The sequence below is a fragment of the Mustela putorius genome, unplaced genomic scaffold, assembly GCF_011764305.1.
Source record: "Mustela putorius furo isolate JIRA1106 unplaced genomic scaffold, ASM1176430v1.1 tig00537350_pilon_pilon_pilon, whole genome shotgun sequence".
In the NCBI taxonomy this organism is placed as follows: Eukaryota; Metazoa; Chordata; class Mammalia; order Carnivora; family Mustelidae; genus Mustela; species Mustela putorius.
The window spans coordinates 7,313,923-7,341,194 of record NW_025422471.1 but is presented as its reverse complement, the minus strand read 5'-3'; the positions used below and the strand labels follow the sequence as shown (position 1 = coordinate 7,341,194).

The window sequence follows — 27,272 nt, the reverse complement described above, 5'->3', positions numbered from 1 at the left end:
AAATATTAAAGTGTGTATTTGTGATACATTCCTTTAGGTAATATAAGTTCAAGCCCATATCTAATACATTACTTAATATTATTTCGTAAGTGTTTTTCATGTCGCTGTACCCTCCCCACAGCCATCGTGTTTGATGGCCCCACTATTGGTGCTGGGCAATAATGCTGTCTCTGCTCATTGAAGATGAGAGCAGCCCCCACCTGCACTGCACCTTCTCATGGCTGTTGCCCGTCTGTCCCTCAGGGCCGAGGTCAAGCATCAGCTCCTTCAGGCACACTCACTGCTTCTCCCTGCCCACACCCAGTGAAGGGCTCTCCTGTACTCGGGGCTATAATTGGTCCGTTTATTATACCAGGGAGTGGTGCACTTTATGCAGCAGCTGTGGTCAGCATTAGCAAAATTCCTGGGACAGAGTAGGTGCTCAGAGCAAGTGATTAAAGAGGAATGAAAATAAAGTATGTGGCCTTTAACCTGTAAATACACCCTTATATAAATCAAATAGAAAAGTGAATTGAGTGCACTTGATGGCCATTTTCAGAACAATTAATAGTGCAGATCTGTTTGCTCTTGTTTTGCTCTTACTAAACAGCTCTCCCAATCACTAAATTGTTAGTCCCCTTCATGTTGGGTGATTGAATTCCTAACTCCCTCAGCATCCTGCTTCTGACTCCTGGGTAAATAATGCCTTTTTAGCAAACAGGACTTTATTTTTATAGAAAACTTGCCTCTAGCTCTCTGTGATAATTTCTGCTATTAAATTTGTTTTCTTTAACACAGAAAATGAGTATCCCATCCTTGCTCTGTTTGCACATAAAAACCAGTACTGACAGAAACAAGCTGTTTTCATGAGCAAATGTCCTCGTGGACATTGGCAGAATATCAGTGTGACCCACGTTTTCCTCTGTATTTTTAATCCTTTTTACTTTCTACCTTTAAACACTTCTATGTATATTGAAAGTTTTCCATTATTTAATTGCACTCAATGGACTGATGATAACAATGGCCTCATTACGTTGCCTTTGCTTTAGGACAGAGTCAAGAGAACTGCTCCCAGCTCCAAAGCACCCAAGAATGGAGGGAAAGCAAAGGATTCTGCCAAGGTAAACGGTTCTAAATATTACTACAATGTAGCAACTTCATGGAGTGGCATTTATCCTTTTATCCATTTTGTTTCTAACTGGAATCTATTCAGAATAAAATAGTAGTTTAATAGTTTAAGCACTGTATATGCCAGAGTACATCTTGCTAAAGAAATTGAAGTTCTAGAGACTTAAAGTATGTGGTCCTTTAGAAATCTCAATGATAATATTTTTAAAGAGTTTATTTATTTGACAGACAGAGATCACAAGTAGGCAGGGCGGGGGTGGGATAGGAGGCACCCGCTAAGCAGGGAACCCAGTGCGGGGCTCAATCCCAGGATCCTGACCCAAGCCGAAGGCAGAGGCTTTAACTCACTGAGCCACCCAGATGCCCCCTCGATGATCTTTTTTTTTTTTTTTTTTTAAAGATTTTATTTATTTATTTGACAGAGAACACAAGTAGGCAGAGAGGCAGGCAGAGAGAGAAGCAGGCTCTGCACTGAACAGAGAGCCCGATGCGGGGCTCAATCCCAGGCCCCTGGGATCATGACCTGAGCTGAAGGCAGAGGCTTTAACCCACTGAGCCACCCAGGCGCCCCCCTCAATGATCATTTTTAACCCAATTCAAGTTCCTTGCATTCCCCCCCCTTGTCACACAAAGTATTACGGTGCGCAATGCCCACCAAGCTGTGGTAGCCCATGATCAGTTCCAGCTACTGCCTGCCAGTGTGCGCAGCTAGCTTTGCCTTCAGTTTCATGGAGAAAATTGAGACCACTCTGCACGAAATCCCAAAAGTCCTCTACCAACCTTCCCACTGGAAACCCTCTCCCCTCCTTGCCCTGATATGGCCCTTCTGTCTGAGTGGTCAATAATCAACTCTCTTCAGTCTGTTCATTTTGATGCTTTGTCCTTGTATTATAAACTTTCTAGTTTTCCCCACTTTAAAAGCAGTTCTCCAACTTATAAGCCTACAGCCCAATTCCTTCCATAAGTTCACCTCCCTAAGACACCTGTAATTCCTGCTTCCTCTGCTTGAGCCCTGCCTGTGATCAGTGATGACTTGCTGGTTGCTAGTTCATTGGTCCTTATCAATCCTTCGTTTACTTGATCTCTCAGTAGTTGGCTTTGGAGCATTAAGAGTTGAGCCTGTGATAGATTAAGCCTTTGGCTAATACTGGGAAGGGTGAATTTTTTTATACCTTCCCCCCTCTAAAGACCCACATCACTACTATGTATATAACACATTGACAGTTCAGATTCATGTACTATGTTTCATTAAATGTAAATCCCCAGTTATTTAAAAAAAATGCCATTAAGAAAAAAAGTCAGCAATTTATGTGATGTTATGCACTGTAAAAACCATATCAAATTCAGACATATTTAAGTGGCAGCGGTGGGGGAGATAATGCCAGGAAATGGGGTTGGTATAAAGCTTAGGACATGGAAGTAGCATACAGAATTAGAGGAGATCCGAGGGTTTCTATGATCCAGAATATTCATTAGATGCCACCTTGAAAGGACAACTCTTAGTTCTACTTTCTAGAGCAACATGTAAAATGATGTACTAAGACCAATGACTGATTAGAAGTTTCAAGGTCCAAGGGTACCTGGCTAGCTCAGTCGGTAGAGCTGAAAACCTTGATCTTGGGGTTGTGAGTTCAAGCCTCATGTTGGGTGTAGAGATTACTTAAAAACTTACTAAAAAAGTTATAAGGTCCAGTTTCTTAGAGCTGGGCATTAATGAAGCAAAACTGTTACTCAAAATTACTCCACATGCTCAAGGCAAGAATGCAAGTTAGGTGAGACAACTTCTAGATCCTTTCCTACTCCAAGGACATAGAAATTTAGTTAAAATGGTTAGTACTATGATCCTCTGACTATAATGAGAAATTGAAGTTATAGTTTAAAAACCATACTCCTGCTGCATCAAAAATCTAAGAAGCAAGGTGGTGACCTAGGAAGACCTGAACTCACCTTCTCCTGTGGACAATCTCCAGGTACATATCCAACAATGTCCTATGAAAAAAAAGCCCAAAACTGGCTGAGTGACTCCTACTCATCTAGCAAATGAGAACATCCCAAATGGAAGCAGGACAGGAACAGTTTTGTTTTTGTTTGTTTGTTTGTTTAAGATTTTATTTATTTGACAGACAGAGATCACAAGTAGGCAGAAAGGTGTGGGGGGGGGGGGAAGCAGGCTCCCTGCTGAGCAGAGAGCCCGACGCGAGGCTCTATCCCAGGACCCTGGGATCTGACCCAAGCCGAAGGCAGAGGCCTTAACCCACTGAGCCACCCAGGTGCCCCAGGACAGGAATAGTTTTAACATAAACCCAACCCCAGGAACCGTGACCCGTAATCAAAAGGGAACTCAAAACCCACAGCTTCTTCCTGAGGAGCAAAGGATTTGAACCCCTTATTAGGCACCTGTCCTTTTAAGACCTGCATTTGAGAGAGAAAGGGCCTGAGAACACAGACTCATCTGCTCCAGAGTCCAGCATGGAGGCATCCAATTGAGAAGCACCCAGACTTTCTGTGAAAGTGTCATGGCTCATCTTCCACATTGGGCCGAGGGTCAGGCATCTTACATAGCACTTGTCTGGGGGTTCAAATACTTGGCAAGACAGAGGGTGGTGGACACCTTCTTTCTAGTCTCCACCTGCCTCACTTCAGGTTATCAGGATCTCCTGGAAAGTAGTTAATATATTCATTTGGAGAGCTAGTTTTTTTTTGACTGCCACCAAAGGGAGGACCCCCAGATCACTGGGCTCTGGCAAGCCAGCAGGACTTAGATTGTGGTCTCACAGGACTGTTTATATGTGCATTCTTTAAATGATGCTGTGTAAGGCGTTAGCTTCCAGTCAGCTTCCATCTAGATGCTGACAAGAGATTCTCCCCTTTGGGACCCTAACAGATCATGGCACACTCTCAAATTACCAGGAGCCACTAAAAAGAAAATTGTCTAAGAGCCTGTCACAAAGGTTTGAGAGACAACCAAGAGCCCGGGCAGGGTTGAATAATAAGGTTCATCTCCTGGTTCAGGACTACTACTGTCTGTTTGAGAAACCAACACAGAGTCAAGGAAAATGAAGCAGTGGATGAACAGGTTCCAAATCAAAGAAAAAGATCAAACCTCAGGAGGAAAACAAACAAAAAACAGAATGGGATTTACCTGATAAGTCAACATAATAGTTAAGATGATGCTCACCAGGGGTGGCTCCGTCAGTTAAGCTTCCAATTCTTATTTGGTTTAGGTCATGACGTCAACCCCCACGGGCTCCATGCTCAGTAGGGAGTCAGCTTGGGATTCTCTCCCTGCCTCTCCCTGCCATACACACACTCTCTCAAATCTTAAGAAAAGAAAAAGATGCTCACCCAGTTTGGGAGAGGAATGGATGAGCACAGAACTTCCACAAGAGATGGGAATAATGACAAAGTACCAAACAGAAGTCACAGAGCTAAAGAATACAGTAGCTGAACTAAAACACTGAATGGGTTATGAAGCACAAGAAAGGGTTAGTGAACATAAGGACATAGCAGAACTCATCAATTAGAGTAATAAAAAGAAAAAAGAATGGGGGAAAAAAAATAAAGATAGGTTAAGATGTTGTCAGACAACAACATCAAGGAGCCGAACATTAATATTACCAGGGTCCCAGAAGGAGAAGAGATAAAGGGGCAGAAAACTTATTTGAAGAAATAACTTATTTGAAAAAATCCCTAGCCTGCAGAAGGAAACAGACATCCATACAATTCCCCAAAAAGAGGAAACTAAAGACACTCACACCAAATAACATTATAATTGAAAAATCACAAGTTAAAAATCAAGGAGAGAATCTTCAACATAGCAAAAAAGAAAAGAAAAGAAATCATTTGTCTCTATCAGAAGATTTTGGCAGAAATTTTGCAGGCCAGAGCAAGTGGCGGGATCTGTTAACAATGCCAATATTAAAAAACAAAAACAAAAACAAACAAACAAAAAAAACACTTTCAATGGAGAATCTTCTACCTAGCAAAGTTGTCACTCAGAATAGGAGAACAAAAGTTTTCCAAACAAGGAAAAGCTAAGAGTTCATCAGCATTAAACCCGCCTTACAAGCCAGGTTAAAGGGACTTCTTGAAGCTGAAAATAAAGGGTGCTCCTTAGTAATAGGAAAACTTGTAAAAGAACAAATATCACTGTAAAGGTAAATATATAGTAAAATATAGAATAATGTGAAGGTATAAATCAGTCACGTCCAAAGCCAGTATGGAGGTTAAAAGACAAAAATAGTAGAAATAGACTATAATAATCCATTAAGGGGTACACAAGTTAAAATTTGTAAAATGGATGTTAAAAAAACATAGTGGGAAGAGTAAAAATATACAACTTTAGGGCAAACTTCTTAACAACTTTAAATAGACTTTAACGTTGTCATATGTAAACTTAGTAAATCAACAGTAAATGCACAAAAACTGCAAAAATAGTAAATGCACAAAAAGGAATATAAGCTTACAAATACAGAAAGCCATCAAATCACAAAGGAATAGAGAAAAAAGGAAAGAGGAGCTACAAAACAGCCAAAAAACAATTAACAGAATGGCAATGAGTGCATAATGACCAGTTACATGCCAACATAATGGACCGTGGAGAAGAGAGAAACCTACATCCTACTAAGACTGAAAGCAGGATGTAATACTCATTAATTACCATGGAGATTAAAGCAGTCCTCAGAAACCTCCCAAACATTCAGGACAAGACAGCTTCACTAGAGAATTCTACTACGTATTCAAAGAATAATTAATACCAGTCCTTCTCAAACTCCTCCCAAAAATAGGGAAGGAAAGAACACTTTCAGACTCATTTTACAGGCCAGCTTTACCCTGAAAACAAAACCAGAACAGGACATAGGAAAATCACCAGACAGTATCTCTGCTGAACATAGATTTTTGAAATATCCTCAAAATAGTATTAAGTGGTTCATATACCATTATCAGGTGGGAATTTTTTCAAAGGATATAAGGCTGGTATACCACCCCCAAATTATTCAATGTGCTATATACCGCATTAATAAAATGAAGGGAAAAAATCCTATCATTTCAAAAGAAGTGGAGAAAGCAATGGATAACTTTCAGCTTTCACTTAGGATAACTCTCAACTAAATTGGTATATAGCAAACATACCTCAACATAACAAAAGCCATATATGATAGACCCAAAGCATCATACTTAGTGGTAAAAAGCTGAAAACTTTCCTCTAAAAATAGGAAGACATAAATGCCCACTTACCACTTTTATTCAATATTCTGTTAAGTCAAAAAAGCAGAGCACTTAGGCACTTAGGCAAGAAAAATAAAAGGCAACGAAATTGGAAAGGAAGAAGTAAAACTCAATATTTTCAGATGATAGAATATTATATATACAAAATAACCAAAGAATTCCACCAAAGACTGTTGAATTTAGTAAAGCTGCTATATACAAAACTGATAATAATCTTGCAATTCTATATGTTAATAAAACGGGAATAATCCCATTTGCAATTATATCAAAAACTAAAATACCTAGAAATAAATTTAACAAGGGAGCTCAAAGAACTATCCACTAAAAACTCTAAGACATTGGGGCACTTGGGTGGCTCAGTGGGTTAAGCCTCTGCCTTCGGCTCAGGTCATGATCTTGGGGTCTTGGGATCAAGCCCCACATTGAGCTCTCTGCTTCCTCCCCTCTCTGCCTGCCTCTGCCTACATCTGATCTCTTTCTCTGTGTGTGTCAAATAAATAAATAAAACCTTAAAAAAAAAAAACCTCTAAGACATTGATGAAAGAAATTGAAGGCGCAACTAAATGTAAGTAACGTCTGTACTTAACGGACTGGAAGATTTAATATTATTAAAAGGTCCATACAACCAAAAACAGTATGCAGATTCAGTTCTATCCCCATCACCACTGCAATGGCATTTTTTCACAAATATTTTAGTATATGTGCTGCTGAAGTGAGCACTTTCACAAATATTTTAAAAATCCTAAAATTTCTGTAAAACTACAAAAGACCCTGAACAGCCAAAACAATCTTAAGAATAAGTAAGCCGGAGACATCACACTCCCAATTTTAAACCAGTTACCAAAACAGTAATGGTATTGGTATGAAAACACACACATAGGTGACCAAACAGAGAACCCAGAAATGAGGCCACATGTATAAAGTCATTTTACAACAAAGGAGTCAAGAATATACAATGGGGGAAGGGAAAGTTTTTGTAGTAGTGTTGGGGAGACTGGACACCCGACTTATACACCATACATTGAAAAGCTCAAAATGTTTATTAAAGACTTGAATTTAAGACCTGAAACCATAAAACTTCTAGAAGAAAACGTAGGTGGTAAGCTCCTTGACATTAGTCTTCGCCAGGATTTATGGAACTGATACCAAAAGCAAAGTCAACAAAAGTAAAAATTAACAAAAGGGACTAGATCAAACTAGAAAGCTTCTCCACCGCCAAGAAAACCACCAACAAAATGAAAAAAAAGGCAGACCCGGTGGGAAAAAAATATTTGCAAATCCTACATCTATCAAGGGCTTAATATTGAAAATGTATAAAAAACATTATAACAAAAAGCAACCAACATGATTTTAAAAAATGGGCAAATAGAATATTTTTCCAAAGACGACATACAGAGGGCCAACAGGCCCACGCATATATGCTCATCGCCATTAATCATCAAGGAAATGCCAGTCAAAATCACAATGAGGTTATCACCTCACACCGGTTAGGATACATACCTATTACCAAAAAGAAGGAAGTGCTGGGGAGGGTGTGGAGAAAAGGGAACCTCATACACTGTTGGTGGGAGTATAAATTAGCACAGCCACAAAGGAAAGCAGTATGGAGGTTTTTCAGAAAATTAGAAATAGAACTACCCTGTGATCCAGCAGTTCTTCCTTTGGGTATTTATCCCAAGAAAAGGAAAACTTAGGAAAATACATGCTCCCCTCTGTTCATGGCAGCATTAATTACAGTAGCCTAGAAATGGATACAATCACAAGTGGCCATCAGTGGCTGTATGGACCAAGTAGATGTGTGGATACATACAATGGGATACTCTTCAGCCATAAAAAAGAAGGAAATCTTCCATTTGTAAGAATAGGAATGGACCTTGAGAGCATCATGATAAAGTGAAGTGAAGTCAGCCATTCAAAGAAAGATAAATACCACATGGATCTCGCTTCTATGGGGAATCTAAAAACAAAAGCAAACTCATCCGCTGGTGGTTGCCATAGGAGAGAGGGATGTGGGGTGGGTGAGAAGAGTGAAGGTCAGAAGATACGAAGATACAGACCTTCCTAGTTATTTAAAAAAAAAAAAAAAAGTCATGGGAATATATAGTACAACCTAGTGACTACTGTTCATAACACTGTATTTGCATATTTGAAAGTTGCCAAAAGAGATCTTCAATGTTCTCATCATAAGGGGAAAACATTTTTAACAGTGTATGATACCTAGATGTACTATGTTCATCATTTTGCAATATATACAAATATCAAATCCTTGTTGTACACTTGAAACTAATTACATGTCCATTTATACCTCAAAATGGAATGAAACCCGTAATCAATATAGGAAACCAGACTTGATAATTAGTTGCTCATGCACTTGTATCTCAGTGGATTAGCTTCCCAACAGTGCCCCCAAGTAAGAAAGAAATCACTATAGAATGAATGAATAGCATTCAAGAATTCCTGTGTTTTTCTTCAACTATCGTAGCCTTCAAAAAAAAAAAAAAATTAGAGTAAAAAATTTTAAATTGCCTAAGGTTATTTTTAGTTTACAGACTTGGAGGAGAATAATTCATAGTTTGGGCTAAAATGAAAAGGAAATCCTTAGGTTAATCTAACTTTCCTCCACTGACCTGTCATCTTTGGACCCTTTAATTCAGAAAAGCCCATCTCTTCTTAAGCATCTTCTGATAGATCTGCTTTGTGATACTTTATCCAGGAAAGAAAGAGTTCAGTGATCATTCTGCTTTTCCTTTTAGGCGAAGGAGGAAACTAAGAAGCTAAAGGCTGATGAAAAAAATACAAGTTAAAGTTCACACTATTGGTAAGTTGGGTGTTTGTTGTAAATGAAAACTGTACCTTCTATAGACCTGTGTTACAGGCAGGGAAACCAAGTCTGCTTCTTACTCGTGCTTTCTGTTAACTATTGGCATGAAATGCACATTGCAGTGTCCAGAGGTTAATTCAATGAAAGCAATAAATGAAATCATGGGCTACTACAATGTTTAAAAATAATAATTTTATAATTATGAGGTCTTTTGAAATATCAAGCCAGGTTCCTAAAGAAAATGACCGCCTAAGTCTAGCCGAGCCTTCAAAACCCAAATGTTTGTGACTACCGGTTACTGTGACAAAGCCCAATTAGCCTATGACATCTTACAGACCAGTGTTCTTAGGGTGCTCATGTCCTCAAAAGACCAACATGGTGGGCTAGACAGCAGTACCCCTTATGGTCTAGTGGAAATTACAGGGTTTTCTGGAACAAAGGTGAAAAAAAAGATTGCAAAAAACTAAGATGAACAAAAGTGGTCAATCCTACTTGATGGTGACTTAAGAACTAATGTAGATGAAGGACTCCGATTTATGCTGAAAGCCCTTACCGTTCATACTGTGTAATTCCTCTTACCAAGGAATGGGTCTTACTCTAACCCTCAAACCTCCTGACCACTGGCTGACCAAAGCCTAAAGAAATTAATAATGTAGGTTAGATTGGGTTAGTTTCTGTCACCATGGTAAGGTATTTCCTTTAACAAGGGAGGTATCCTTATTATACCTATTCCAAAGATATTCACCCAAATTACAAGTTTTTTTATTTTCTAAATTCTAGAATTTTTTTAAGATGCTCATGTTTACTTACAGGAAATTCCCTGTTGTCTGTTAGTGCTTTTAGTAAATGTTAAATTGACTCTGCCCATGTCAAGAAAATTACATATCAAACGGTTTACTAGATTTTTTTTTCCTTTTGACTTTTTCAAGGTATCTGCCTATAAAATCTACAGCTGGTGGATGGTGACTTTTGAAGGACAAAGCATTGAACAGGAGCAGATTTTTCTGGGTGGCTTCTAGACAGTGTTACTTGTCCAATCTTGATATCCTAAACATTGGTTATTCTTTTCCCAGAAAGAAAATGAATTTGTGTGGTTCATCTGTGTTACTGTACTGAGTATTGATAAACTTTGAATTTTTAAAAAATGCCTTCAGTTGGGAGAGACGGGAACTTTATATTTCTATGAGATATATTTGATAGTTTCTTAAAGCAACGCATAAAAAAAGGAAAAACCTTTGCAAACTTTTGCACAGTCTACACACAGTGCCTGTAAATCTCATTAGTATTTTCAGTTAGCACTTAATTCTTTTGTTGTTGTTAGCATTTGGAAAACAGTGCTTTGAACGTGTCGAATGTCCTGATTTCTCATGATCCATTTCCTCTTGGGCTTTGGAATTGTACTTGAGATTTCTTTGGGTTAATGTTTATAAGTCAAACCTAAAATATTGTACATTGGGCACATTATCTCCTCTTGGGCTGCTAATAAATTAATAGATAACCTGGACAGACCAGGACATACTGCCATCAGTATCCTTTTTTGCCAGAGGTTAGGGCTTCTGCCCCTTAGAGCCAGCACAAAAGATACTGAGACTTGAATCAAGTCAGAGAAGCAAAATGCCGTCTGTGTCACCACATAATGCGTTCTGAGAGTAGTAAAATCTAATCCTTAGAATATGCATATGCCTTGAACTTGGGTTACTGTGTTAAGCTATGCTTTCCATTTCTGACACACGTAACCAGAGCAGCAATTGTTTGCTTAGAGCCATTGCCACGTTAGTCTATGCACTGTATCCTGACTGGCTTCATGGAAGTTGGGTTTACCAAATACAAAAACTTTTACTTAAAGAAAAAAAAAAAAAAAAAAAGCTATCCAGACTTTAAAAACCTGGTTTTCCCCCCTCAGTAATTTAAGAACCAGACTCTGAGACCCTAGACGTGGGTTTCTCAGATCTTCTGGAATGAGTTGTTTGCGAACCTAGCACTGATAGCCTTGAGGGGATTCTGATAAATAATATCATCTTTATTTCTTGGTCCTGAAGGCAGGAAAAGATATCAGGTCCTTGTCGTCAAACTGATTTGCAATTTGTTTCCAAAGAAACCAGCCTTGTCAAGCAGGTATTTTAAGTTTTTATCAGAACTTAACTGACTTCACTAAAACTCAGTATCACTAATACTGTCGAAGGGTGGGGGAGGGCAACCACAGCAAAAGAACGGCTTAGAATGGGGCATAAAATTAATTCTCTTCAAAAAACATGCACATACCTATAGGGTTTCAAGCTTCACCCGCTTTAAAAGCTGTGTATCTATCCCATGAGAGATGCCGGCATTATTCTATCATTCTAAATCTGGGAAATAAAAGCTGGTGTTAGGGTGACTAAACAGCCCTTTCCAAGGCACTAATGAGAACACACTCAAAAAAACACTGTTCCTCTGGGATTTAACTATTTCTAATTCTTCTAACTAGGTAGTATAAAGTTGGGGGGGGGGTTGCTTTTGTTTTCTGAAGTGAAACTGTTGGCATTGACAGTGTGCAGGGAATTGGCTGCAGTATTACAGACTCCCATGCTATATACAAGTACTTTTAAATCCAAAGCCTGAAGACCTGCTTGTGATAGTAAACAGAAAAGGTTCTCCACAGAGGCCTTTTTGTTCATCACAAAGGGCTTCAAGACTTGGGTGTTTACTGGTTATTAGTGATGGCAAGACTAAGTTATAGAATCATCGTCTTCTTGCACCTGTCTCATGAGGAGGAAATCATTGCAGATGTCTGCTCAGAGACCAGGAAGACAACTTTTATTACAAAAAAAGGAATTTGTACATTGGTGTAGCAATATTATATCTATTTAGAAAATGGACTTCGCCAACAAAAGCAAATTAGAAGAGGTTCCACAGGTGACCAAAAATGAAAACCACCATTTCCATGTTTCATTAAATGAAAATACAAAAATATTACCCACGATTAAAAATATTTTACATTGAAATTTTGGCTTTGTATGTCTTTTAAAAGGTTAATCCCTCGGGGGGTGGAAATTACCAGTGATTTCTGGTTTTGTTTTGATTTCTCAAACCATGAGGACCATACAATACATACCAAAATAGAATTGTAAACACATTGGTGTCCAGAAGTCACTCTGTGCCACAGTGTTTTGGAACACATTGACGTTTTTTCAGATCATTCTTTTATCCTAAATTTTGCAGTATATTAAAACTCATAAAAGGCTTCAGAGACAATACATTTGTCCACACATAAGCTAATTATAAGTATTTTCAGTTTTACAGTACATAATTTATGGGAGACTCTGCTGTAACTTGGTGGCAGTAAGTGCCAGTAACAAGTTACTGGGGAGTTACAGGCTAGGCCAAATATGGAGCAGGGAGAAGCAGCATCACCTACCCAAGTGTCCACAGCTCTCAGGTTCAACTTCAGATGAAAGGCTTCTCTGCTAGACTTGAATGAATGCTCCCTGCTTTCTCAAAGGGACAGTATCAGTCGGGGTCCCTGAGGAAGTAGACCACACACTCAAATTATATTTGAGGAAGGGTCTATAAAGTTTTGTTTTCTCAACAAAGGTGTGGGGAGGATGGAAGGAACCCATAAGTACTGCCAGTGAGAGCCAGGCCTGCCCTTCACCCCTCCCTCAGCCTGGAGGGATGAGAGCAGGAAGCGGCTTCCAGAAGGCACGTGTGGTAAGGACTGGTGGTGGGGGGGCTGCCTCTCAGGAGCCGAGCTTGAGTGGAGGTCAGCCAAAGGCAGCCTCCCAGGGAACCAGGGTAATAAACCTGGTAATAAACCCCCCGCCCCATACTCTCTCCTACCCCGGCTCCCATCTGCCTTCCTGGGAGACTGACCAAAAGAGAGCAAACAAGCCTGAGGACATGGGTCTAGAAGTCAGCCTCGGCCTGCAGCAGGGAACGGAAAGGTGGAACGTACCGGCTTCGTCATCGATCCAACCGTTCACTGTTCAATAGTCTGCACTATTCACAAGTCTGTAGAAGACAGTGACTCAACAGCTTATGGGTGACACACATACATGGGGAGGACTTTGGAAAGCACCAGGCATAAGTGTAAGGAAACAAAAGGAATAAGGTACTCCTCCACAGTCGGGAACCCACCCCCTGGGTTGACAGAGCAAGGCAACACCTATCAAAAGACACCGTAGCAGTAACCCATCGATGGACAATTACGTCACCAGTCTTTTCACAGGAATAGTCCAAGGAGGAAGAAGGAAAAGGAATCCTCTTCAGTGGAGCCAAAACCGCCCTCTCTGATTTGAAAATAATCCCATTCGACAACAACGTTGTAGCGATTACACATCACAGGAACCAGCAAGGAACAAACTGTTAGAGCAGTTCGAGCTCCTGGCTTTGTAGCCACACCCTGATCTTCTCAAAATTCTTGTCCATCCAACGGATGTTTTCCCCAATGGTTTCAATTGTTTGTTGGACACAACGTAGCTGAGAACCCTTTTCTTTTAAAGAGCCAAAGAATTCTTTTACCTGGTAAGGAAAACCAGAGTTTTAAAAAATGTATTACGGAAATCTAAGTTTGGGCTAGTTAAAAGAAAACCGAAGCCAAATTTCCAGCATGTATCAAAATTCTACATAGCAGGCAGCGCCAGGGGTCTGGATACAATTATGTACACATAAACTTAAGAAGCTATATGAAATGAGCTCATGCCTCATGATGTCAAATTTCTATTTTTCTCCGCAGCTTTTTTATTTATTCACAGTTGCCAGATTGTAAAAGACTTCACTGTGTACCATTTAATAATTAGGGTTTGAGTGTATTAATATGTATTTTTATATACAGGCAGATGCAAACTTTTTTAAAACATGGTGTCTAAAAAGCAGAATGTGCAGTTTCTTCTTTGCCAAGTAAAACAGTTTCGGTCACACAAGTGCAGTCTTTCTCCATGGGCCTGGCCTTGCAGATAATTAGAGGAACACTGAGGAAAAGGGTTCTTAGCAAGTTATGGTGGTAATTCCCCAAGCGTTGCCAAATTTTTTTATCCTAATTCACAATTCGTGTATTGTTCCTCTAAGATTAAAACCCACACCAAGTTGCCCATGGTTTTAACGAGATAAGAGAGCGCTGCCTCCTCTTGTTTCAGGGCTGGGTTTCTTAACTCCTTTAAGCTCATGTGAGACACTGTCTGGTTTGGCCTCAGCACGGACTATTGTAGTATTGTTTCACCTTAAAAGGTTCTTAACCTTGCCCCCTAAGTTTTCACAGCATTAATCCTTAAATTTTTGACTGTGGAGACAGGAAGTAAGTGTAAGCCAAGATGTAGTATTTATTCAACATGGATTCCAGACAGTTAATTCCTTAAAAATCTGTGCTATGATATCTTAAGTTTAAGAAAAAGAGAAGGGTAAGAACAGGCTTTTGAAGGTCAAATTCCAATTTTAAATGAGTTGGGTTTTTTTTCAAACTATCTCAATACAACTTTTCAGGGAGCTCCAGGCCCGCCCTCCTGCTGTAGCCGCCTGAAGAACGCAGACCATGCCTCAAGGTCCTGCCTTCGCTTGAAGCTTAAGCCCACTCTTTCAGACTCTCAGACTCCAGATTAATATTCAGGTCAGAGAACAACTGTTCTTTTCAGCAGTCCAGTCACATCGATAATTTTACCAACTTTTTTTTTAAGGATTTTATTTATTAGAGAGAGAGAGAGTGAGCACAGGCAGACAGAGTGGGAGGCAGAGGCAGAAGGAGAAGCAGGTTCTCTGCCCAGTAAGGAGCCCGATGTGGGACTCGATCCCAGGATGCTGGGATCATGACCTGAGCTGAAGGCAGCTGCTTAACCCACTGAGTCACCCGGGGGTCCCAATTTTACTAACTTTTTAATGATTAAGCATGGCTTCTTAAATATTTTCAAATTATTTGAAATAATCCTGAAGGAGCCCTTCACACAGTAGTACCACTAAAAAAAAACAACAAACAACAACAAACAAAAACCTGTAAGAGCTGTAACCAAGCCAGCTGATAAGCCTTGCCCTCGGACTTTTCCTGACTCCAGATTCTCTCTCCTACCCTCATCTACCTTGGAAAATGCAGCATCCCAAATGAGCCCTGGGTTCAAACCTGCCTCCTTCAGAGTCCAGTGCAATCAGCAGTGTGATACAGAGATGGGATGGGTGGGGAGGAAGTTTTATCCTACTAACTTGTTTGACCCTTCGTAAATGATTTAACTTCTCTGGGATTCAATTTCCTCTTTAGTGAGAGAAGGATGAGCTCTCCCTCCCAGAGCACTGCTGAGGACGTAGTTATGTAATGTGGGTCAAGGCAGAGCTTAAACCTCAGTCTGTAACGGGACTCAACCTCATCCATCTCTTCATGAACATGTCCTCTAACATGTCCTCATCACTCTGGCCTAATTACTGTGCTAGACACGGAGGCGGTGGCAAGGGACCAGGCAAGAAAGCCATGGACTCCTAGAGCTTACACTCTACTTGGGAAGACAAGCAGCAGTCAACACAGCTACTGTTAATATACTATCGTGGACAAAATACACGGAGGTTGGAAGACTGATTGGGACAGGTGGCCTGCTTTCCACAGAGCAGCCTGGAAAGGTGACATGTGACCTGGGATCGAAGGACTCAACGAGCCTTTCCACTGACAAGTTAGGGGCAGACCCAAGCGAGGCAGAGAGAAGTTTAGAGGCTTTGAGACAGGATCAGCACTTTCTGGTGCAGGAGCAGGAGGCAGCTGAGTGGTTCGAGGTTTTTGCAGGATGGTGACATGGGACAGTGTGTGCTCACTGGCTGGAGAGGTGGGCCAGACCCCAGGCACCATGGTTGCGTGCATGTGGGGAGGGAAGGTCTGGCATTTATTCCAAGATAGCCACAGGTCAAGTTTCAAGGAAGGATCAGTCATGGGCTGATTTTCAGATTTAAATGTGGAAAATGGTCTAGTGTTGGCCAAGTGGGAAGCCAGGCAGGTGGCTCTGGTCGTGGGCCAGATAAGAGCGGAGAGAGGCCTAGGGTGGAGTAACTGCAGCCGAGTGCACAGATACAATAGAGATGCTGGGAGCAGAGCCAGGCAGGCTCCGGGATGACATGGATGTGGAGGCCAAGAAGGCTTCCGGGCTGACTCCTACACAGGAGAACGTTCTCCCTGCTGATGACATCCGGGCTTTTATCACTTCCATGCCCTATATATATCTCAGGCCTTTCACACACAACACACACCTGCATCTCCTTCAGTCCCTGCTCAAAAGTCTCCTCACCATCCCGTAAAACAAAGTTCTTATCCCGTCACACTCGCCTTACCTTGCCTCATTCATCTTCTGAGCACATAGCCCGACGTAGGTCACTGTATAACTTATTCCCCCAGCAGAATTTAAGCTCCATGAGGACAAAGGCTTTGTCTACTCTGTTCCTTGCCATAGCCCTAGAACCTAAATCCACATCAGCCTTACAGTAAAAATGTATCTTTAGAGAACTACTGAGAAAACAAAGGAATGAGCAACTGACTAAATGAAATGTTTTGTTGCTACAGATTCGGGTTATGGACAACTGTCTTAACTACCCCTACCTCCTGACGGTCCCCATCATCACGCAGAATAGCTCTGCTCACTCGAATTCAACCTTGGATTATGTGCCAGTTAATTTGACAAGCCTGCATGAAAACTAGAGAGAAGGGATGGGACATTTCTTACTCATTTTCAAAGCATTCTCCCCATATCAAGCTCTATCATGGTGTAACCAGAACATACAATGGAAGTTTTCCTAAAAAGATCAGTATTAGGCTCTCAGCTTTTATTTATGTGCAACCTATTTTTAAAAGCCTTGTAAAATTTTTCTATGCCTTTGGAAACATTTTTATAGAAGGGGCACATCAATGACCTTGACATCAAATTCCTCAAAGTTTAGGACTGAGTGAAGAGTCTGCTTTTGTGGGAAACTTATGTTCTGTGGTTCCTTCCCTCTTCCTAGACAATGAGAATGACGTATACTGTTTTCTCATTTTTTTCCTGACTGCTAGGAACCTTTGCTGTATTTAGGGTTCAATGGAAATAAATTATCCTCAGCATAAATCCCTGATACAGTTACCTCTGTCAATCATGCAGCTTCTTGTTATTTCACTTTTCTTTTATATATGGACCTTGTAAGTTGCCTAAAATTATTTCTCAAAATGCATATAAATAAGTAACAAGAAATCCTGAACCTAGATAGCAGAGAGCCAAGATTCCAGACCTGCCTCATTCATAATATGCTAGATGATCATGTAGGTCATGTACACCTCTAATGATCACTTTTAATATCCTAAGAAATACAGAATTAAATGTCTCCAGTAATTTCTTAAGCCCAAAGGTTTGTAATGGCAGAGCCAAGCTTCTTATTGTGATGTTTGGGGAAGTGCATAGGTTTCAATAGTTCATTTGTAAGTAATTTTGGTTACCAGAGCATCCAAAAAGAATATCTACTAAGTGACAAAATCCATTCCTAACTCATCACACCCTTATTTTGTCTACCCCATATTTATTAGCTAATTGTTGCTTAAATTTAAGTTTTCTTTACCTCTTCAAGCCGTGCTCTTGTGGAGAACTGGCTTGTCGTTCGGATGACCATATGGGTTAGGGAAGTTGAGCCAAGTTCAAACCTGGAAATGGAAATCGTCAAGATGTATCATAAAATATTGATTCATTCGACTTGTGGTTTGTTTAATTTATTTATTTGACAGAGAGAGAGCACAAGTAGGCAGAGGCAGGCAGAGGGAGAGGGACAAGCAGACTTCCCACTGTGCAGGGAGCTTGACCCAGGGCTCGATTCCAGAACCCTGGGATCAAGACCTGAGCCAAAGGCAGAGGATTGAGGTGACTGAGCCACCCAGGCACCCCTCAGCATGTGTTTTTAAGCACCTTATGTGCTTACAGTATTTAACGAGAAACTGCTTAGGCATGAAAAATCCATGACATGATCTCTACCCTCAAAAGTGTTAAGATGTAGTTGTAAAAAAATACACCTACTGCTGAGTAAATGACTCAGTACCCAAAAGAAAGTGGTAGAGGCTTCGTAAGTGCTCCAAGAGCAAGGCAAGAGCACAGACAAACAAGCCGAAGTGCTAACCCACGGTTTGGGGTGAACTGCGCACAGGAGGCCTTGAGATTGGTCCGTGGGTGTGGAAAAGGATTATTCCAGATGGACTGGAACACTGGACTATCCAGATTCATTAGCACTAAATTTAAGTGTTGTATTTCCTAAGAAGAGTTTTTTAAGTACCTCTACTTGCTCTCTTCAATCAAAAAAATCCGTCTAGACTTTAACTGTTGTTTAACAAACAAAGCTAAAACACATGCAGGTTCATGGACCGCTCTAGGCACAGCACAAGTTTTGACACTACTTACTTTTCTATCAGTTTATCCCAATTTTCCCTCAGAAACTGCCAGGCCAATGGATATCCCACCGGGTTCCTGCCGACAGCTCCAAGAATATATGGAAACTCTTGAATTTTTATTACATCTCCCTTAAAACTTTCATCTAGTAGCCTAGAACGATTAAGAGATGAAATGTTAACAATGAGAAGTCCCTAGAAAAGTTATGAATTTCTTTAGTAAAATCATGTGTGACAGAAAAAAAAGCCCATCTGTCCATAATAAGCACAAGATAGTTGCTATAGCTCCATAATAAAAACTCACATTTAAATAATGTTTCCAACACCCATGCTCATGTATTCTCGTTTGTTAATAAGACAACTGAAGAAAGGCCTTTGCCATATGTGTTTCTAAACATATTAAAGAGACACAAATATATATCCCTTTAAATATTTTTCCTAACACCTGCCTCTCCCCTAATCAATGACCACACTCATTACACATATGCCCACTTGAATAAATGTTCCCAGCAGAAAAGGCAGTTCCCAGCCAAGAGAACAAAGAGATGTCGGAAGGATCTGAGCTCATTTAATTCCTCTTGGCCACGTGAACATGAATGAATTACTCACCACTGAAGCTTGTTCTTATCTTGGCTAATACTGAGGGCAAATTCTATTTTATTTTTCTCGGAAGTAGACAAAGATGACTGATATTTTCTATAAAGAAAATCCCATCCTTCAGTGTTCTGGACCCCCACAGCAAACACTGCCAAGGTCACATCGCTGGGCAGGCTGTGGGAAAGAACATCGCTGGTGAGAGTCTGAGAGGCAGGAAGTGTGTCTGGATGTAGAGTGATGACGAATGACAAACTAATAAACTGGCCCAGTGAGTGGAGCAACATGCCTGGAAATATAAACAAAAATTACCTCTTTCTTCAGATTTTATGGGAGAGGCACAAGGAAGTATCTACAATTAGGTTTTAAGTACCCTTCTCAAAACCATAATGGGAAAAGCCACTTTGATAAATACCTACATATATAACACCATGATGCTGGGGAACAGGACAGACGGTCACTTCTCAGGCCAAAAGAAATTCAAAGTAGACTCAAGATGTAGTCCATGAACAAAAGTCAGGAATCCAATAGGACCACTGTTTGCAGGTTTTTCTTTAAATGGAGCCATGTAGATTGTTGGCTTAATATCTCCTAGAGAGATTTAAGCTCCAAATATTAAAGTTCAAGAATAAATTCTAAATACAGGAAGACCCTACTTTGCTTCAATGGTGTCAGCAACTACTACACAGGGACTTTGGAAGCCCAACGAAGCTACTGTTGTGGCGTGCATGCACTGCCAGTGTTCCTCTCTAGGACAGCTGTTTCACTTGTGGTCTTTACCTCCATTAGACGGAAATCATTCTGATCCCACTTTAACTCTCCAGATATTTGATTTTTATATATAGAATTTCCCTCCTAGCATTCTTAAAACAGAAAGTTGAGAGATACACAGAAAAATCTCAAGAAGCAATTTATTTTCCCAAGAAGTACAGCATGGGAGGTTTGGCTCTACTTGTTTTTTTCTCCCAACATCTAGCACTGACGATGAAAAACAGAAAAGATAGCCTTTACAGGAACAGACTCATTGTTTGGTAAGCACTGACCTCAGATTTCCATCTGCTTCCTTCCACTCTCTGAAATAGGCTTCTGCCCTCTGCACGCAGGGCTGATACTTGCGCACACAGGCAAGTAGGAGCAGCTCAGTCCGCAGCATTCGCTGCGAGACGGAGCCCTCATCTGTCCACGTCTGCTTATCGATGAGGTCCCTCAGCAGCCTGATGAGAAAGGCCTGTGGGAAAGCCACACGTGTCACCAGTACTGTCCTGGGCTGCCCTGTATTTTAGACGAGTTGATATACCCACAGGGGGTGGGGATTAATTGGTAAAGTGGGATCCAACTCTTTTTTTTTAAACCACATGATTCTATTTATATTTATTTATAAAAGGAGGCAAAACAAGAAAATCATGATTTTACTATTTGCATAAGCATCTTTTATAAATATACCTTTACCGATTTAAAAATTGTGATGAACTGCCACTTCTGAAACCAGGTTTATAGAACTAAAGTTTGAGAGCAAATCATACAATAGGACTTCATAACATTTTGCCAAAAACGATTTTGTCCCTCTTCCTCAAGTACCTGAGTCATGGAGTATCTTAAGAGTAACCATCAAAATGAGATACCACCTCACACCAGTCAGAATGGCTGAAATTAAACAAGTCAGGAAACAACAGATGTTGTGAAGGATGCGGAGAAAGGGGAACCCTCCTACACTGTTGGTGGGAATGCAAGCTGGTGCAGCCACTCTGGAAAACAGCATGGAGGTTCCTCAAAAAGTTGAAAATAGAGCTATGACCCCGCAATTGCACTCCTGGGTATTTATCCAAAGGATAGAGAGTGATTCTAAGAGGCCTCTACACCCCAATATTATAGCAGCAATGTCCACAAGAGTGAAAATATGGGAAAAGCCCAGAACTCCATTGACAGATGAATGGATAAAGAAGATGTGGGGTGTGTGTGTGTGTGTGTGTGTGTGTGTGTGTGTGTGTCATATTACTCAGCCATCAAAAAGAATGAAACCTTTCCATTTGCAATGATGTGGCTCCAAATACGGGGTGTGATGGTAAGTGAAAAAAGTCAAAGACAAATACTATATGATTTTACTCATATGTGGAATTAAAGAAACAAAAACAGAGGAGTATCGGGGAAAGGAAGGAAAAATAAAAGGTACAAACAGGGAGGCAAATTATAAGAGACTCTGAACTACAGGAAACACACTGAGGGCTGCTGGAGGGGAAGGGGATGGGGAGACGGGGTAACTGGGTGATGGGTACTAAGGAAGGCATGTGATGGAATGAGCACTGGGTGTTCTATGCAGCCAATGAATCACTAAGTGCTACCCCTGAAACTAATAATACAGTATATGTTAACTGGAATATAATAAAAACTAAATAGTAAACCTCAAAAGACAAGTAAAATGAAATAAAGGATTTGCAAAAAGAAGGGAATAACAAATCCATAAAACTTAAGTATTGATTCTTACTGTGCTCTGTCTTTCGTGTCAGGATGAAACCCAAATCTTTGCTATTTAATCCGAATACTAATTCTGATGTACTTTCTAGAGATATACCCATATACACAATGGTAAGGATGCTTTCCCACACCCACACAAAAGCAAAGCAGTATGTAAGTATTCAATTTATCGAAGGCTTCTACCTTGAACTGATTTTCCACTTCCTTCATATCTCTTTTCTCCATCAACTTATACATAGGTATCAGCTCGTTCAAACCTTGGAAGACCGGCATAATTTCAGTTTCACGTCTCAAGTACAGGGCTAAATCCAAGGCTTTTTCAATTGATAGCTTTCCATTGCTGGTCAAGAGAAACCATGGTTAGCAGTTTAAACAAAAATCAGGAAGTCAACTTTTTGTTTCAAAAGATACTTAAAAAAAAAAAAAGATTTTATTTATTTTATTTGACAGAGATCACAGGTAGGCAGAGAGAGAGAGAGAGGAGGAGGAAGCAGGCTCCCTGCTGAGCAGAGAGCTCGATGCGGGGCTCGATCCCAGGACCCTGAGATCATGACCTGAGCCGAAGGCGGAGGCTTTAATCCACTGAGCCACCCAGGCACCCCTAAAAGATACTTTAATCTTCCAGTGAAACATTCAATCAGATATAAATGCTGCCTTATTAACGGGGCCTTTATATAAGTGTCTTTTCTTTCACACATAGCACTGGCTTATTTACCACTGTGGAGGAAGTTTCTTGAATAATAATATAGCCAGTGCTAACTCTTGGTGAAGACAAAATGGAGACAGATCAGCATCTGACCCTCTGAGAAACAACAGACAGGGGGCTCAACAACCAGAGTAAGATAGTGATTTTTATCAAAATCAGTCATCTTAGAGAGATTGCCACCCAGTCAAAAGTCTGAGCATCTGCATTAAACACATTCTTGTCTCCATTTCAAAAAGAAAGTGAACATAGATAAATTCCTCCATTATGAAATAAATTTTAAAAATCTTAAAAAAAAAAACAAACCTTCATTATGGAGGGCAGGTGTCCAAAATCTTAGTGGCAGGGTATATATTAAGTGCAAATCCTCCAAGAATTCAGCAATATTACAGAGGGAAATAGTCTCAGGTAGGCAGAAACAACTAGAAAAACCACTTCTATCTTTATCCCCCATTGCCTTTGGCCACCCTGAGAGGTCCAACAAATGAACTCAAAATTTAGAGCAAAGGGACATGGGAAATGAGAATTACAGAATCAGGTCTTCCCACCTGCGTGACTCCTCTGGGGACTGCAGCTCTGCCTAAATACTGAGCAAATTTGAGTTTCAGGCTTAAGAACCATTTCCTTAAAAACCATGGACATAAGGCAAAAAAATAAAAAGAATGAACACTATCCTTAACAACTCCAACATCATGTGGCTGCGCCACATTTTCTAAGCTTTATTCCAGAAACCTTCCATGAAATTCAGGTATCTAGTTTGAGAACTGGGGGGAGAAATCTGGGTTAACCCCAGACACAAATGCAAACAACTGGGTACTAACCCACGTAGTCTTCTAAGAAGGTTTTAAAAATGGGAAAGACCCACCAGGGCAGAAACCTCCTAAGCTTCAGCAGGGCCAGAAAAGCTACGAGACAAGGCTTTAGGGACCAGAAGCTTCTCCGCAAGGCTGGTCTCCTGGTTTTCTATACGTTTGCATCAGTCTGATCTATGTCGTTAGTTAGCAACATTAAAATACAGGTTTCTTGCTTTAGCTTTACTCTAAGACACAGACACATGGTTGGTTAATCCTAAGACTAGACGCAACCTTGGAATTTAAGAACTTAGGAGAAAACACCATCTAGCTTCTTACGAGCAAGCAATCATTTTTGTCTTTAGAAATCAAGCGTTTGAATGCTAATAGCGGCTTTTAGAAATAAACCAAGACCTTGAGGAGTCTGTCATTACCTGACGAGCTGAAACGCATTGTTGATAAGACTGGCCCGATCATTGCTGCTGATTGTTGTGTGTGCTCCTTTTAAAAGGCCAGTCAAAGAATCCCATCCATCATCTTCATAATGCACAATGTAATAGCCATTCATTCCAACATTAAATTTGATCCATTCTACCTCTTCTGGGAGGATGAGCACATCTAGAGCAAATAAAATACATCAGAGCTCCATTTTCTGTCTTGGCTCATGAAAGCTTTTCTGATCAGAGACTGGACAAAGAAACTAAAGGCAAGTTTAATATTGAACAATTTTAATACTGAAATGAGTTTCCTTTTGGACACATTTCTTTCAGAAAACAGAAAAGTCCATTCTAATAGGCAAAGGCCAGCACTAGCTTTAGACCACCAATATTTTGAGATTTATAGATCTATGAGAATACAGCCATACTTTAGGCCATACACATGATATGATCCAGCAGGGTTCAAAAAGGGGAATTTTCACTCGTAATCCCTCCCTCTCAACATATATAACTCAGATGCTTTATTCTCCACCTGGCAAGACACTGGCTTTCTTTTTTGCTACCAGAGAATATTTTCAATCCTTTCTTTACTAGAAATTGAAAGCCAACAATTTGCTTAATATAAAGATTGACCTGATCCTTCTGTTTTAATCATGATCAACAGTAAAACAAACTTAGCAAGTCTTACACATTTCCAGTTTCTTCCGTATTTAACGTAGTTATTTCTACGATCAGTTACCTGTTTTTGTCTTCAGCAAAAATCTTTGGACTGAGTTTGATTCGCTAGTGATGAATGTCAGTGGAACATGCCACAGGTACCTTAGAGAAAGGACAGATTATTTGTTGATTCAGACCAACAAACAGTTATTAAATCATCTATCATATGCCACACACGGGCGAGTTTTAATGATGGTACCAAAACTATTAGAGCCAAGAGGTCAAGATATCACCAGCCTGTTTTCCAGCTTTGCAAGGGGCACCAGTTCAAGCACTGTTCATTCTTCTCAGACTTCTTCAGTAGAGCTGGAAATTTGGGCTCCAGTGAACCTCAGCACCCTCTGTAGAGGTTGGAGCTCAGAGGTCCTCCCTTAAAGACCTGGACCCCTATAAATTGCACAGATAGCCATCCTGTGACTCCTACAACATTTATTAAGAATAGAATATCACAGGGGTGCGTGGGTGGCTCAGCGGGTTAAGCCTCTGCCTTCAGCTCAGGTCATGATCCTAGGGTCCTAGGATCGAGCCCCACATCAAGCTCTTTGCTCAGTAGGGAGCCTGCTTGCTCCTCTCTCTGCCTGCCTCTCTGACTACTTGTGATCTGTCTGTCAAATAAATAAATAAAATCTTAAAAAGAATAGGGTATCACTTCAGTGGAATTCCTGTCAGTGATGCACAACCTGAATCCCATCATGAAAAAACAGCAGAAAACAAAGACTGGAGGACAATCTATTAAAAGAAGAAAAGGAAAAGGAAAAAGAAAGAAGAGAACAGAACAGAACAGAACAGAACTGGCCTGTGTTCTTCAAAAATATCAAGGGCAAGAAGAAAAATGTTAAAGAACAGTTTCGGGAAAAGAAGAAAAAAATACAACTGAACATGTGTGACAATGCAATGTGAGCCTATATTGAATCCTGAACTGCAGCTTTTTTCTTTTGCTATGAAGACGTTATTAGGAAAGGTGGAAAAGTTAAGTCAGGTTTATGGATCAAAGTATTAGATCAATTTTATTTCATAATTTTGATATTATATTGTGCTTACATGGTGAATATTCTTATTTTTTATAGAAATATCACACAACTATTTCAGAGTAGAGAACATCATGTTTCCAACTTACCTGTAGTAAAATATATATATATATGTATTACATTGTGCAATATACATACATAAAATACATAAAATCTGTATTATATATATAAATATATTTATATTATATATATATATAAGCATATATGTATATATGTATATATATATACGCTTCTGTGGATCCAGGAGGACAGCATAGGAGGACATCGAACTCACCTCCCCTGTGGATACGCCAAATCTATATCTACATATAGAGCAATTCCTTTTGAAGAAGAATCAAGAGCTGATTGAATAGCTTCTGCATGATAAATGATAGAGGGACCACACACAGAAGGCAGAAAAAGAGCCAGGATAACAGAAATTCCATCCCAAGGTAATGAGGGAGGGCTATTACCGAAGGCCCCTATCAGACTTGCCCACCTTGAGATGTGATGAATATAATGCAATTTAGAGGATAACTAGATTATAAGTGAAGAAAATCCACTGACCAACTCTAGAGCATCCACCAAACAGTGGGCAAACTGCTAGAACTCTCTCTGAAGTCATAGGCGCTGGTGAGAACCACTGTGTACATTCCCCCTCCACTGTGATATTGTGGACAGGGGCAGGGTTCATTCACTCTAGCCAGTTGCGTAGGGCCACCCCAGCCATTCCAAGACTCCTAGCCCATACCAATTCCAGTCAACCTGCAGCAGTGGCCCCAGAAGAGTACTCTGGGACCCTCCTGGCTTATACCCAGTCAAGCCCCAGCCATCCTACCATGGTGGCCTTGGCGCAGGACAACCTGGGACCCCATGGACTGAACCTGCTCCCACTCCAGCTCTAGACCTCCAACCATTGCACCATCTCCTCCAACTTCAGCAATTTCTCCAGGGTGGCCCAGGGAAAGATTGTCTCAGAACTCCCCAGCCCATGCATACTCCAGTTCCAACCATCTCACCAGAACAGCCTTGGTTCACTTTGCCCTGGGACACTTCTCTCCCATCCCACTCTGGCTTCAGCTGGCCAGCCAAAGCCACTAGGCACACGCAACCTACACAACTAACAGTAAATCACAGAAATAGAAGTCAAACAAACTAAGGACACCAAGGATTATATTCCCAACAAAAGAAAACCAAAAAATCCCAGAAAAAGAAAAACCCTAATGAAATAGGTAATTTACCTGATAAAGAGTTCAAAATAATGGTCATAAAGATGTTCACTGAACTAAGAAGAACCACAAACTAGCCTTATAAGAAATGTTAAGGAGTCATAAGAGGAAAAGGAAAGATCACAGGAGGAAATATGAAAAAGAGAAGTACAGGCCAATATCTCTCATGAGTATAGATGCAAAAATCCTTAACAAGGCATTAGCAAACCGAATCTTACATTAAAAAAAAAAAAATCATTCCTATCCCCCAAGCCCCTGTCTGTCAAATAAATAAATAAAAACTTAAAAAAAAAAAAAAACCTCGGCAACGTAGGTCTAGAGGAAACATATCTCAACATAATAAAGGCCTTATATGCAAACCACAATCAACATTGTACTCAATGGTGAAAAAGAGAGCTTTCCCCTAAGGTCAAGAAAAGAGAAAGATGTCCACTCTCACCAATTTTAATCAACATAGTACTGGAATTCCTAGCCATAGCAATCAGACAGCATAAAAAAAGGAGGGGGCATCCAAATTGGTAAGGAAGAAATAAAGTTCTCATTATGTGAAGATGACATGATACCATACACAGAAAACTCTCAAGACTCTACTAAAATACTACTAGAACTGATAACTGAGTCTAGTGAAGTTGTGGGATCCAAATTTAGTGTACAGAAATCTGTTGCATTCCTATACACTAACCATGAAACAGCAGAACATGAAATTAACAATCCTACTTGTATTTGCACCAGACACAATAAAATATCTAGGCATAAACTTAACCTAACATGTGAAAGACCTATTATTTTGAAAACTATAAAACACTGATGAAAGCAATTTAAGATGATGCA

General features: G+C 40.2%; 2 protein-coding genes across 19 annotated transcripts in view; one reads left to right on the top strand and one right to left on the bottom strand.

Annotated features, from left to right (window-relative positions):
* CAST (calpastatin) overlaps nt 1–12,138 on the top strand; it is a 113,921-nt gene extending 101,783 nt beyond the window's left edge. For all 16 annotated transcript variants that reach the window (XM_045074400.1, XM_004769937.3, XM_004769938.3 and 13 more), the window contains 3 exons: nt 1,029–1,100; nt 9,090–9,154; nt 10,087–12,138. In XM_045074400.1, the coding sequence (XP_044930335.1) occupies nt 1,029–1,100; nt 9,090–9,140 (123 nt within the window). In that variant the 3' untranslated portion in view covers nt 9,141–9,154; nt 10,087–12,138. The remainder of the gene's footprint in view (nt 1–1,028; nt 1,101–9,089; nt 9,155–10,086) is intronic.
* Nucleotides 11,929–27,272, bottom strand: part of ERAP1 (endoplasmic reticulum aminopeptidase 1) — a 39,445-nt gene continuing 24,101 nt past the window's right edge. For all 3 annotated transcript variants that reach the window (XM_004769945.3, XM_004769947.3, XM_004769946.3), the window contains exons 12-19: nt 24,228–24,307; nt 23,486–23,669; nt 21,741–21,897; nt 20,129–20,313; nt 19,101–19,262; nt 18,505–18,645; nt 17,678–17,759; nt 11,929–13,654 (exon numbers count right to left, since the gene is read on the bottom strand). In XM_004769945.3, coding sequence (XP_004770002.1) covers nt 13,499–13,654; nt 17,678–17,759; nt 18,505–18,645; nt 19,101–19,262; nt 20,129–20,313; nt 21,741–21,897; nt 23,486–23,669; nt 24,228–24,307 — 1,147 coding nt within the window. In that variant the 3' untranslated portion in view covers nt 11,929–13,498. The remainder of the gene's footprint in view (nt 13,655–17,677; nt 17,760–18,504; nt 18,646–19,100; nt 19,263–20,128; nt 20,314–21,740; nt 21,898–23,485; nt 23,670–24,227; nt 24,308–27,272) is intronic.